The sequence below is a fragment of the Hemiscyllium ocellatum genome, chromosome 19, assembly GCF_020745735.1.
Source record: "Hemiscyllium ocellatum isolate sHemOce1 chromosome 19, sHemOce1.pat.X.cur, whole genome shotgun sequence".
Lineage (NCBI taxonomy): Eukaryota > Metazoa > Chordata > Chondrichthyes > Orectolobiformes > Hemiscylliidae > Hemiscyllium > Hemiscyllium ocellatum.
The window spans coordinates 35391495-35406200 of NC_083419.1; the positions used below are offsets into that span (position 1 = coordinate 35391495).

The window sequence follows — 14706 nt, forward strand, 5'->3', positions numbered from 1 at the left end:
AAATTAGTGTCATAGAAATGTACAGCATGCAAACAGACCCTTTGGTCCAACCTGTCCATGCCGACCAGATATCCCATCCCAATCTAGTCCCACCTGCCAGCACCCGGCCCATATCCCTCCAAACCCTCCCTATTCATATACCCATCCAAATGCCTCTTAAATGTTGCAATTGTACCAGCCTCCACCACATCCTCTGGCAGCTCATTCCATACACGTACCACCCTCTGCATGAAAAAGTTGCCCCTTAGGTCTCTTTTATATCTTTCCCCTCTCACCCTAAACCTATGCCCTCTAGTTCTGGACTCTCCAACCCCAGGGAAAAGACTTTGTCTATTTATCCTATCCATGCTCCTCATAATTTTCTAAATCTCTAAGGTCACCCCTCAGCCTCAGGGAAAACAGCCCCACCTGTTCAGCCTCTCCCTGTAGCTCAGATCCTCCAAACCTGGCAACGTCCTTGTAAATCTTTTCTGAACCCTTTCAAGTTTCACAACATCTTTTCGATAGGAAGGAGACCAGAATTGCATTCAACATTCTAACAGTGGCCTAACCAATGTCCTGTACAGCTGCAACGTGACCTCCCAACTCCTGTACTCAATACTCTGACCAGTAAAGGAAAGCATACCAAATGCCGCCTTCACTATCCTATTGGTTGAAATTGAAATTTAACACAGCCTACTAATCCAGTGACGCTCCTTCAGAATGCAAAAAATTGTTTTATCCTCAGTGAACCCTTCTTGAATGTCACTTATTTAGCTATCAGCACATTAACCTAACCCTTGGGTAGCTGAGGTCTTTTTCTTTCCCTCCAGGTATGTCCTGACAGGCTTAGACAGTTGCAATTTCTTCCACTTAAACATCGGGACAATGAAATGACAATCACTGGCTGCTACTAAAACTGTATAACTTTATTATCCATCATGACTATTCCCCATGGCTAGTGTACAAGGAAGCCGTATTGCCCTTCAAATCCATGCCAGTTCTCTTTAGAAAAATGTAGGCAATCCCATTCCCTTGTCTGTCTCTATATCCCTTAAGTGTCCATCCAGTTTCCTTGAATGATACCTATTTGTTTGATTTTTGCCTGCTGCCACTCTGACCTAGGAATCTCTTGCATGTGTAACTTTGAGAAAATCGGCTCACTTCAAATGAGCATTTTGGCACAGCTCATTCTATATTGACTCTAAGTTGGTTTGGTTCCTGTCATAGAGTCATACAACACAAAAACAGACCCTACAATCCAACTTGTCCATGCCGACTGGATTTCCTAACTAAACTAGTCCCATTGCCTGTGTTTGGCCCATATCTCTCTAAACCTTTTATATTCATGTGCTAGTCTAAATGTCTTTTAAATGTTGGGAGTATACCCACTTCTACCACTTCTGGCAGTTTATTCCGTATACGTACCACCCGCTGTGTGAAAGAGTTGCCCTCAGTGAACCCTTCTTGAATATTAATTATTTAGCTATCAGCACATTAACCTAACTCTTCCCACTATAAGCTCAGCTGGGTTTTGAATTTAGTTTACCTTAGCATTTATACAGACTCTAATTTCAGCTGACTAAAATACACAAGGATATGTTCAGCAATTATCACTGCAGTAGTCACTGGGCACTGCATTGGAAAGCAGAACATTTTTCCTTTATACTCTGGTCTCCAAGTAAAGCTGATACTTTAGCAGAAAAAAGCAAATGTGCCTTAAAAGGTCTTTTAAGGGAAAGTTTACTTGTTTTGAACTGATGGAGTGTTTACCACTTGAATGTTAATTATAGCCATTAATGAGTGCAGACAACAGAACAAATCGGTACAAACATATGTTAACAAAGCATCACCTGAAGTGGTAATGCACAAGCCTATGTCAAACAGCTCTACTGTAGGCATCTACCTGCACCTTCCTAATATGGGTTTTCCCATTTTATCTTTTAAAGTACTTCAATTGGGTTTAGCAGCTAGTGGCCTGCTGTGCCAGTTGCTCTTGGGAGTGAGCATTCTCTGCATTTAAGTGCCATTTGAATAAACTACTCTTCTGTATGACCACCACCACCCACTCCAAAGGTATAAACCATTGTTTAATGACTGTAAAGAAGGTCTAGAAAGATGCATGACAATGTCAGACCTGGGCTTTAAAGTGAGGAATTACAGGAGGAATGCTGGACCGATCCAAAGTGTCTATATTTTATAATCAACCTGTTCAGATATTATTAAGCACATCTGGAGCATGTGGGACTTGAATGCGGGCCCCCCTGGCTCAGAAGGACTATTCGACTGCCAAGAATAGCGAAGATGCTTGGCACGTGAATACCATTAAAAACCAGGATAAGGCAACACTCAGAAAGAAAATGAAACATGTTTACTGATTAACCTTTAATAAAGGATTCTTTTAAGATTGAACACATAAGAGTTAGATAAAAAATTTATCTAGACACGACTTTAAAACATGAGAGGAATGTTAAACAAACAATTAAGGAATAATATGAAATGATACTGCATTTTGTGAAAGGGGCAAGGACCCTATGCAAAGGGTGAACACCTACATTTGCAAAGTGGAAGCCTCCAACTAATATCTAAAAAAAGTCTTTTCACTGAAATTTCAGAAGTACTAAGGCCCTTCAAGTAATGCTTCTCAAAAGATATTTTATTCCACTCAGGGCTTTTGGGGTAAAACTTGAAATGTTGATGGATAGTCTATTGTTGGATTTTGTTAAATAGTTTATACTTAGTTACTCATGAATAGTTGTAAATAGCATCAAACTGGATTTTATTACATTAGATGTTACATCTTATGACAGCTATTGGTGCAACAGTATTCCTTTCCACATAAACTGTACTGCTTGTTAATTTCTGTCAATAAAATTGTAAAATTAGTAAATCACCTGATTTAAGATTTCAGTTACAACTGAAATGAACCCCAATATTTCGTACGTTTCCTGAAGTGTGGAAGTATATTTCCTGGAGAGAAAAATCTCAATCCTTAAAATATCTGGATGTTTATAGCCTAGCTGTCCTTTAAAATTAAGCAGGTTATATGGAAGAAGTTAACATTCTCAGGCAGCTTCTTATCCAAGGGATGGTTATTTAAATCCTACAAATTCATCAAAATACTTCTGATCTAAGTTAAGTCTAAATGAGAATTTAAAACTCTAAATCACTTCACTTTGGTCATCCTGATTGCCTGACAACCAATGACATATGTGCAAACTTTAGTCACTGTTGTTAGAAGGATACATGGTAGACAAGAAGGCGACTCGAAGTACACAGCAAGCCAGGCAGCATCAAGAGGTGGAGAAGTCCACATTTCGGGTGTAACCTTTCTTCAGGACTTTGTCCACCTCCTGGTTTGCTGTGTTCCAGCTTCCTGGTTGTCTACTCTGGATTGACGCATCTGAAGTTTTCTTGTCTCTAACCACATTAGAAGGATAACTGGCAGCCAAACATAAGTGCAGCAACCACCCACATACAACAAGAACACAATGGCCAGCTCAACTGTTTTCAGCCATGCTGGTTGAGGGATAAGTATTGATCTGGAAATCTTCCTCGGTCCTCTTCAAAATATTGTCATGGAATCTTTTATACGCACCTTAATGAACTTGGACCATGGTTTAATTTCTCTTGAAATTCAGTTCCACCAAGAATGTACCTGTAATGATTGGGACCAGGTAGACCTCGTTAACTGAACTTCTTGATTGGGGTCAATCAGGGAAGCCTTGGCTGACCAATATAACCAGGAGGTTAGAATCTCCTCAGTTGAGGACTGAATCTGAGCTGGCTGGCCACAGCCAGTGTACAGTGCACTAGTAAATTAAAGGGTGACTTGGTGACAGGACCCAGCCTCTGTGCAGTTATTTCAGTGCCACTCCTTCTGTGCCTGAAATTAAGTTTGAGATTTATCAGACAGTGGTAGCAGTTAGAGGAAAGTAAATTAAAACTTTGGGGGTGCCATGCCAGACATGCAATAGTTTCCCCCTTGATTTAGTTGGGTGCTGTCTCTCATTAAAGATGTAAATATTAACATTGTGATCTAGGCTGTTCAAATTTAGACTCTGACTCTGGACTGCACTGTATTTATGTATGACTGCATTACAATAAATGGAACAGGTAATTAGGAGAAATTTTACCATTGCATGTATTCCTTTACATTATGTATTTCTTCAGACAACCTGAGAAGAAATTATACCAATAATGTAAGAAAGAGAAGACAAAATATCTTGACTTTTCAAGAGATAGTGCTAAATTTGTTGTCAATACAACAGCAAGTGTTCAGATGAAACATTCAGTGGTAATAGTTGATATATTCGGCTTCAGTAGCATGATCGCCATTGAGACTGATGCATTCTGCATTGACCATTTTATCCCAGATTCTCGCTGCATTCTCCTACCTGTGGTTCTACGCCATCTCCACATGCATTTGCAAGACCAGAAGGATCTAATCATGTGTGCACGCATCCTTAGCACAATGTTTTGTCTGATCAAGAAGGACAGCTCTGTAAGTATTTTAGAGATACAGGATCAGATCAGAGATTTAACTTTTCAAGTAAACAGCTCTCCGACTTTGAAATGGCAATTCTAAGTAATGTTTTCATTTTTAAATTGTGTTTTGTATTGACCAAGCCTTTGGGTAGCTGAGGTCTTTTTCTTTCCCTCCAGGTATGTCCCGACAGGCTTAGACAGTTGCAATTTCTTCCAGTTAAACATCGGGAAAATGAAATGACAATCACTGGCTGCTACTAAAACTGTATAACTTTATTATCCATCATGACTTTTCCCAGTGGCTAGTGTACAAGGAAGCCGTATTGCCCTTCAAATCCATGCCAGTTCTCTTTAGAAAAATGTAGGCAATCCCATTCCCTTGTCTGTCTCTATATCCCTTAAGTGTCCATCCAGTTTCCTTGAATGATACCTATTTGTTTGATTTTTGCCTGCTGCCACTCTGACCTAGGAATCTCTTGCATGTGTAACTTTGAGAAAATCGGCTCACTTCAAATGAGCATTTTGGCATAGCTCATTCTATATTGACTCTAAGTTGGTTTGGTTCCTGTCATAGAGTCATACAACACAAAAACAGACCCTACAATCCAACTTGTCCATGCCGACTGGATTTCCTAACTAAACTAATCCCATTGCCTGTGTTTGGCCCATATCTCTCTAAACCTTTTATATTCATGTGCTAGTCTAAATGTCTTTTAAATGTTGGGAGTATACCCACTTCTACCACTTCTGGCAATTCATTCCATACATGTATTACCCGCTGTGTGAAAGAGTTGCCCTCAAGTTCCCTTTAAGTCTCCCCCCACCCTCTCTGTAAACCAATGCCCTCCAGTTTTGGGGTCCCCTACCCTAGGCTGCTTCTCTCCTCATGACTATCATACCTTAGCACACTTTGGGCGATACACATATGCATATTGATTTGTCATACACACCGCACACATGAAACTCCCCTAATGCTTTAACTACCTGGTAGGTAATCTATTCCATTCTAGCTACTTTTTAAATAATTGAGATAAATGAAAAATATACCCTTGAAGATTCTTTCTAGAAATCTTAACATATTGACTTTTTGAAATAATTCATTAGTTTATGTCTCAGCTTGGTTCAGTGGACATGGATTAACATGCCTCTGGGACAATTAGCTAAATTGTAATCAATGATTTCTTTATCATCTCACTCTTGATTTAATTACTTAGCAACCAATGAATTTTCACCAAATTCTCTAAGGCAATTAAACTGCAACTGAAATTAATTAATAAGCCAGTCATTCACTTGTCATATATTCTTCTGTATTTTCCTCACTTACATTTAGTTTAATTTCAGTTATGATCTCTAACTCACTGCCAAGCCCGAACAACTTCATTGCCTTAAATTATGAATCCCACAATATCTCACACAATGTATGTCAATAATCCATTATTATCTCTAATTAGATTAGGTTCCCTACAGTATGGAAACAGGCCCTTCGGTCCAACAAGTCCACACCGACCCTCTGAAGAGTAACCCACCCACACCCATTCCCCTACCCTATATTTACCCCTGACTAATGCACCTAACACTATGGGCAATTTAGCATGGCCAATTCACCTGACCTGCACATCTTTGAATTGTGGGAGAAAACCAGAACACCTGGAGGAAACCCATGCAGAGAATGTGCAAATTCCACACAGACAGTCGCTCATGGCGGGAATTGAACACTGGTCCGTGGCGCTGTGAGGCAGCAGTGCTAACCACTGAGTCACCGTGCTGTCCCAAATTTGCAGTGAATAGATTCTCTAATTTTCTTCACCTCTGGATTGTGCCTGGAACAAATTAACCCATAAAAAGACTTCAGAAATAATTCTGCCCATTGTGACTCTGTTATCCTTTATTCCCTTGACACTTGATACAACTTTGTGTTGTTCCCTTCGCTCACCATCACTGGGAAATCCATTCCCACTGCAACAGCTTCCTTTCATATGTGATTTTAACTGCAGACTCATAATCTCTGTCTCCCTACCCTGACAAAGAAACACACAAATGCAATACCCTAAACAATGGTAAATCATTTTTATAAAATTAAGAATGTTGCACTGCAAACTGTTCTGATATCTTATGATTAAAATGACCTTGAAGTTTATTTTGAGCTTGGTCTCAGCTGGTTGCTGTTTTATCTGTTGCTGAATATTCTGTAATTAAGTATTAATCAGATGACTAATGCAATAAATTTACTGTCCTACATAATTACTGAGTACAGGTTGTTGATATGAACAAAATCATCTTTCATGCAAGGTTTTAGGTCAATATAACCATTGTTAAACTGGGCCTCAAAAACTATGGCTGCTGTGATGAGAACTGTTAGTTATTCAACTAGCCCCAACCTAAGTCCAGACCTTAATGCATCAGGCCATTTGGACAATTTTACAAGATGGCCTTTTAGGAATGGAGCCTATATCCATCCCTTACAAGATTAACTTTGCCCTGGGTTGCAGGGCACTCTGAAACTTCTGAATTTGAGGGTTTTTTCAGGATGCACATTGGGTTGTCATAGATACAACTTGGCATTTCAGACAACCTTCTGAATGAAAATGACCTGGAATGAACCTGAAATTCCAAGTTGGAGTCAGTGTTTTGATTTCCGACGGTTTGGCTATAACAGAGCGATCTACATGTTCACCAATATCTTTCTTCCGTTTGGCATCCAAGGTTATATGGAGTATTCCAAAAACACTGCCTGATGTAGCAAAGGTACAGAAATTGAGACTTTTATTTAGATCTCACACACTTTGGCAAAAATGAGAACAAAAACAGTTAACAACTGATACTCAGGACACCTGTGTTGCGGATTTTTTTGGGGTGGCTGGGGGGAGCTGTAATATTTAAGGAAACGAGAATAATACAATTTTTGTGACATGATTTCTCAATTAAGATTTGACCTGCTTCATGGACCAGATGGAAATAACTGGAACATGAAAAACATTTCTTCAAATTGAAAGTTCACAATTTTGTTTAGATTAACCCATTTCTACGAATAAGCCAATTATTTAAATCATACCTACTGATACTCTTACGACAAGTGGTAAACATTCCTGCTTAACTTAAACCAGCAATACAGGATAGGTTATCTATCCGATAACCTGTGAAACTTCGAAAGGCCAAGAACTATTTAAAGTAAAAATTAACCACTTTATTTCTTAAGGTATAACAGAGAATATTTAACTAACAACTATTTACACCTCCTTCCTCTCACCTATCTTTTACCTTCCCTCCTATAATACTAGTCTGATAAAAGCCCCTGATTATGATTTACCAAAAATATAGGTTTTCAAAACCAGCCAGCTTCGAGTCGTCTGTTTAGATCTTCCTGTGTCTTCTTTTCTTAGGGATTATGCTTCACAGATCACAGATTAATAAAGGTATCTTTAAGAGAACTATTTTCCAGGCAATCTGCAAATGTCGTTGGCTTGACAGTTCTCTCTCCAACTGTTCAATTTTCTCTGGTCTTATACCCTGAAAGCATCTCATTGTGTATTTGGCTTTTAAAAATGTCAATATACTAAATTCAAACTTGATTGGAAGTAGGTTTTCTTGGGGTATAATTTGAACTGATTGGCCGAGTTTGAATATGTTTTGTCATTTCCAAACAACTGGCTAATCTAGCTTTTGACAAAGTGTTACAATGTTACTTTATTCTGAACACTTGGTGCAGTGTCAGGTAGTTCCTCTAGCTTTTAACTCTCTTAAAGATATAGTACACCCACGTCCTCATAACAATGCTGTTGTTCATTATTTAGCTTAATATGTTTATCGTAGGCAAACAAAAAGTAACCCCTTTAGATTTTGTGTCCATCGAAGTCAAATCTCTTATTGTACAAGTGTCATTTATTAAAAGGAAACATGCTAAGTCAAGTATATCTTACACACAATGATATTCTAAATAATGTTTCAAAACCTGAACAATGCAGTTAGGATTTTACGGTTAGGTCCGCTAAGTCTGTTCAACTTTCAAATGTGCAGTTTTATTGATTGTTACAGATGAAAATCAAGCTTGCACGACCCAACTTCTTGAAATATGGGCTTGTTAAAATAATTATTGTCAAGTCTCGCTCTTTTTAGTCTGAATGGCCTGTTTCTATGCTGTAAATTGTACGTACATTTATTTGGTAACTGTTGCAATTGATCTTATTATCCTTCAGGAAATAACTGCTTCAGAGGAGGTGGACATGCTTGTAGACAGCTTGCTAGGTGTGCTGCTGAGAACCATACTAGAAATCAGCAACAGGTCACAACCCTCTGGACCAACAATTCGTCTGCAGTTTCAGGACGTGACTGTAAGTATACAGTATATCGTATCCTGTAAGTATACTGTCAGAGGTGCCTCTGCAAGTGCACTTATTCTGAGATTGTTTGGACTCTATTTGCAGGTATTTATTGTACTGCAGATAGCTAAACTCTACATTTATATAATTGTCTAGTTGACATACTTTCCCCAGGGGAAATATTGCACTGACTATAGTTTTGAATGTGGCCTATCTAGTCATATGTTAATAAGGACAAGCTTGTATTGCTTGCAATGTGATACTAAATTAGAACAGTTTACTGAAAAATTTTCCATTTGGTTAAATATTTTAATCAAATCCTTGTACTACCATATGCAGGATATGAAATAACAATTTTTAGATTAAATTAAAGTTGCCATTTTTTTAAATCACCTGCAGCACAGTTGTGGGAAAGAAAAGCAGGCTATACTTCGTCTTATATTTAACTCTATATTTACTTAGTCCTATATTTAACTTTATATTTACTTTCCTTAAAATGTTTTGATGTCCCAATCTAACAAAAACTCATCAGTTCTGACTCAAAATCCAGCTTCTTGGCAAAACATGTTGGAGGTTTCCACTGCAGTTTGTGCGAAACATGATTTCTGAGAAACTTACTTCTATTTGAAGTGGGGCCCCTTTGATCCAAATTGCCCCTCAAGAGTTTATCGGTGGCCAGTATAAATGATTTCTTTGCATCTGCAATATCAAATTCCTAAAACAGCTAAATTCAAGACAGAACATTCATGGAAAAGAAAATGTTAAAAGCAGCACAACAAATACAAGTACCTAATTGTATCTGACTCATTAGGATATATTTTTAGTGGGAAATGCTTCGGTGTAGGATGTTTTAGATGACAGTTTTATTCCAGACACCAGAATAGTCAGTTGGTGGTGAATGTTTCCCCACTGATCACAGCATCTCCATTGTCATTAAACATGCCAAGGACCATCATCCCAGCAACTGCCCTGATAATGGGCGAGAAGTGACCCATACTTTTGTCAAAGTTATAACATTACAAACTAGTCTGGAGAAACCAATGAGAAGACCATTCAGGAGATTTTTCAAAACCCTGACCCTAAAAACCTGCCAGTGGGAGACTATAAAGTTCTGTCAGACTTTAGGAGTTGTGACATCATGATTGAGCCTATATCATCCTATCATCTTGACTTCTCTGTCTGATCTGACCTACACACTATGAAGAAGACAAGGAGGCAAATCCTGAATTCATCTCAGCCAGAACAGGATTGAACCCTGTGCTGTTGATACCAATCTGATCCACACTGGCTGTCCAGCCACCTGAGCCAAACAGCTCCCCAAAAGTCTGATTTCCTACAGCAGTGGATGATTTGACACACCCTGTAGCCTGGAGAGGGGCTTGAAACTGAAGCTTTTGACGAAGGGACAGTTTGCCAACACTGTGCTACAAGACCTGTCTCATTGAACTGTGAACTAGAACTTTGTGAGATCAAATCTCACTATGACACTTGAGCAGATAATCCAAGCTGAAATGACAGCACACCTAGACCACTGTGATATAATGTTCGTAGAGCTGCCCATTGAACTAGAGAGGTATGAAACACCTACTGTGTGCTCAGATATATATTAGAGTTTACGGTCTCATAATAAATAAAAATTCAGAGTTCTTGCAATGTTTTGGAAAGCATTTTTACTTCATCAATAAAAGCAGGATGAACATTTTCAAGTTGCTGATTATGGGATTATGATATTGTTTTGCAAATAGTATATTAGATTTGACAAAATAGTTAATTTTGCATTAGAGATTTCTAATAGGTATTGTTATGCATTTTAATTCTGACCACATTGTTTTTACTGGATCGTTTTGAGTCACATATCCTTCTGTGACCTTTAAGTATCCATTCTATGTATGGGATAGAAAAACGGATGTCCATTTCTCACCTAATATTAGTAATGTGGGAAGAGGAACAGAGCGTTCAGCTCCTCGATCCTGTCCCCCATATTCATTGATGTCACTAGTACCTAGATACCTATCAGTCTCTGTCTTTAAATACTCAATGACTTAACTTGCGTAAGATTTACAACCCTTTTAATATTCCTCCTCTTCTCAGTATTCATTAGTTTCCTTTGCCCCAGTGGATAACCTCTAATTTCTCTGGATTGAATTCCATTTGCTAATTCTCCACCCACTGAACCAAGCCATTGATGTCTTCCTGCAGACAACAGTTATCTTCATCACTATTAACTACCCAGTCAATGTTTGCATCATTTTACAATTTTTCAATCATGCTTCACAAATTGAAGTCCAGATCATTATTGTATAACATCTATTTTAAGGGATCCAAATCTGCAAGCTGTGGAGCACCACTGGAAACCAGTTTTCATTTGCAAAAACACTTGCTGACTGTTACCCTTTGTTTCCTGTCACTGAGCCCATTTTGGATCCAATACATCCTTTATCTCATGGGTTTTAATTTTTCTTAACGGTCATGGGACCTTGTCAAATTCTTTACTAAATTATTTAGACAATATCGACTGCCTGACCCTCACCAATCCTCCTTGCTAATTCCTCCAAAAAAAATTCCATTAGGTTATTGAGACATGAGCTTTTAAAGAAAGCACCATACTCTCCCTGATTGTTCCTGCTTTGCCAAGTAACCATTTAATTCTATATCTCGATATAAACTCCAGTAATCTACCCACTACTGAGATCAGTTACCAGCTTCTAGTTATTTGGTCTATTCCTTTTTGAAATTTACAACATTTTCAAACTACTAAGCCTCTGAAACTTTGCCTATGTCTAGTAAGGATTCATACTCTGTTTCTGGTCATCAATCAGTTCTTAATCCATGTAAGTATATTACACCTAAGCCCATGTGCTCTTTTTGCTTAATAGTTTCCTGTATACTTCCTTATCAGAAACCTTTTAAACATCTACATTTGCCACATCCACTGGTTTTCTCTTATCTAGCTTGACAGTAATAATGTCAAAGTCCAAAAGGCTTGTCAAATCTAATTTCCATTTGATAAAATCACATTGACTTTGCCCAATCAGATGATTTAATTTTTCTATTCTGGCATTTTTTCTTACAGCCATTGTCAGACTAACTGCTCTGTAATTCTATACTTTCAGTCCCCCTTCCTTTATCAAACAGTAGGCTATACTTGCAATTTTCGAGTCTGCAGACATCATCCAAGAATCTATAGAAGTTTGAAAGGTGACTATCAACTTGGCACTCTCTCTAGAGCACCTTTGTCAACACTGTAATGTTCATGAGTAGCTCCAGGGGATTATAAATTTTTAGTCCCATTAATTTTTAAAATAATACTGTCTTTTTTTTTAAAACTGATACTAATTTCTTTCACCACTTCATTCTCACCGGGCTTTTGGATATTTATGATTTCTGATAGTTTTTTTTTGTCTTGTTGAATAAAGATAGACACAAAATAACACTCATTTCCTCTTAACATTTCCCTATTTCCAATCATAAATGTTTTTGTGTTTGTCCATAATGGACCTACATTTGTCTCCTAATTTTGTTCTTTTTGCATACAATCAATCTGTTTATTGCCAGTTAAAGCTCTGGTTTTATTCTCCCTTTCTTGGTCCTTCTTCACAAAACTCCCAACCCTCATGCTTACTGCTTTTTGAATAATCTGTCTAAATCTCCTCCTGAATACAATCTTTAACTACTTTTGTTAGCTACGGTTGACTTAATTTTCATGTTGACGTTTTTGTACTGAGCAGAAATGTGTGCTATACAGTCATACAGCATTGAGACAGACACCACTGCTCTCATCCCATTTGCCAGCACTTAATCCATAGCTTATTGTGCCCTGGCATTTTAAGTGCTTACCCAAGTGCTTCTTAAATGTTGTTAGAATACCATGTCACCCACCCTCTCAGGCAGCATATTCTGTATTTCTACCATCCTTTAGGTGAAAAAAATTCTTAGATCTCCTCTAAACCAGTTACTCCTCACCTTAAACTTGTGCTATCTGATCTCAAGCACATCTGCCATGGGGAAAAGATTCTCACCATCCACTCTGTGTCTCTCATAATTTTGTATACTTCAATAGGTTCCTCTGTCCAAAGAAAACAAACCCAGTCTATCCAGTCTCTCCTTAAAAGTGAGACATTTCATCCCAGGCAGCATCCTGGGGAATCTCCTCTACACCTTCTTCATTGCAGTCACACCCTTCTGATTGTGTGCAGTTCTGGTCACCACACTATGTTACATCTGTGGCCTAACCAATGTTTTATTTAAAGTTGTATCAAGAATTCCTTGCCCTGATATTCCTGAAGAAGGGTTCATGCTCGAAACACCGATTCTCCTGCTCCTTGGATGCTGCCTGACCTGCTGTGCTTTTCCAGCAATACAGTTTCACCTTCAGGGGTCTATTGACTTGTACACCAAGTTCCCTTTGTTCCTCAGAGGCACCTACCATACATTATGTATATCCTTCATTTATTAGACTTCCCAAAAAGCATTACCTTGCACTTCTCAGGATTAAATTCCATCTGCCATTGCTCTGACGAATTTCCCAGCTGATCAATCCAAGACTGTAGCCTTAGGCCACCCTCCTCGCTATCAACATCACGACCAGATTCTGTGTCATCTGTAAACTTCATAATTATTGTTTACATCCAAGTCGTTAATGTACGCAACAAAAACAGTAAAAGGATCAGTGCATCGATTCCTGTCATGTTGTTGTAAACCATGTATTAATTACTTATGTTCTAACCATTGTCTGTATACCATCATACCTTTTAATGTATTTTCCCAGTCCAGACACAGCTGATTTGCACTCATACCTTTATAGCTTCCTTTATTTAGATTTAAGACTGTAGTTCTAGATTAAATAAGACATGAAACTTGCTGTCTAAAATCTGCCATAATTTAGTGATGCATCATAAGCAATGTTTAATATTGTTTTCCTTATGAACAGTTTGATTCTTGACCACGGCATTCAAAGCGTTACACAATCATTCAAATGAAATTTCTGTTTTTCCAAGTTTTTGGAAGCTTGTCAAAACAGCATCATGCCAAGTTTTGAAACACCTGTTCTGCGAATCAGATTTATTGGATTCCAAAATTATTAAATACCAATACTGCACTCGTAGCTCTCTGATTAAACACCCTGCAGGTCTCACTCATTAGCATTTACAGTGCAGTACATGTCACATCCAGTACATTTGTTATGTAGACATAGGTGAGAGAAGGCTGTGATGGCAATTATAGATAGATCATGTTACTGACATCCTTCATTAGTTAGTGACCTGGAACGAGAGGCCCAAGCCTCAGTCCACGATGACATGAGCCACCGACTGACTCACTGCATCAATGAGTTTTCATATGTGCATCAGTAATCTGCTATCACTCAGCATGGATGCTCACATTCAGATTTTGAGCATAAGCCAGGTACTCAAACTGATCAAAATCTATGTAAAACCATACTGAAGCAAGCATTGTGCTGCTTCAAGATTTGACTGAAAAAAAATTGACAGCTTCAAACAAATCCTCTTAAGTTTATCTTGTGCCATTGTAAAGTAAGACTTCTAAAACTTTGACATTTATTTCTACTTCAATTCAAAGTATAATTGTAAGTCATCTGTGGAAAAAATATAGAGCACACTGCTCCCTCAAAACATAATCCTGTCATCCTTTTACACTTTGTCAACTTGAATCGCACCTGTCTGTTCCCAGCTGTACCAGTTCATGCCATGGCGCTCAGTCATTTGCAGCCAGCTCCCCGGAACTTGAGTTAATTGGCATTCTCTAGCAGTCAACCTGGACAGCAACAGCAGGTTACTCCTTGAAAAAGAAACATATGTTGGGCTATGGGGAGAGAGCAGAAGAGTGGAGATAATTGGATAGCTGTTTCAAAGAGTCAACACAGGAATGATGGACCAAAATGCCACCTATTTTGCTCCAAGATAAT

The 14706-nt window shown here is 38.3% G+C and overlaps 1 protein-coding gene across 1 annotated transcript in view; it reads left to right on the forward strand.

Moving 5' to 3' along the window:
* Positions 1 to 14706, forward strand: part of dock4 (dedicator of cytokinesis 4) — a 458861-nt gene that overhangs the window by 303716 nt on the left and 140439 nt on the right. The window contains exons 24-25 of the mRNA XM_060839361.1: positions 4356 to 4483; positions 8661 to 8795. Of these exons, the coding sequence (XP_060695344.1) occupies positions 4356 to 4483; positions 8661 to 8795 (263 nt within the window). The remainder of the gene's footprint in view (positions 1 to 4355; positions 4484 to 8660; positions 8796 to 14706) is intronic.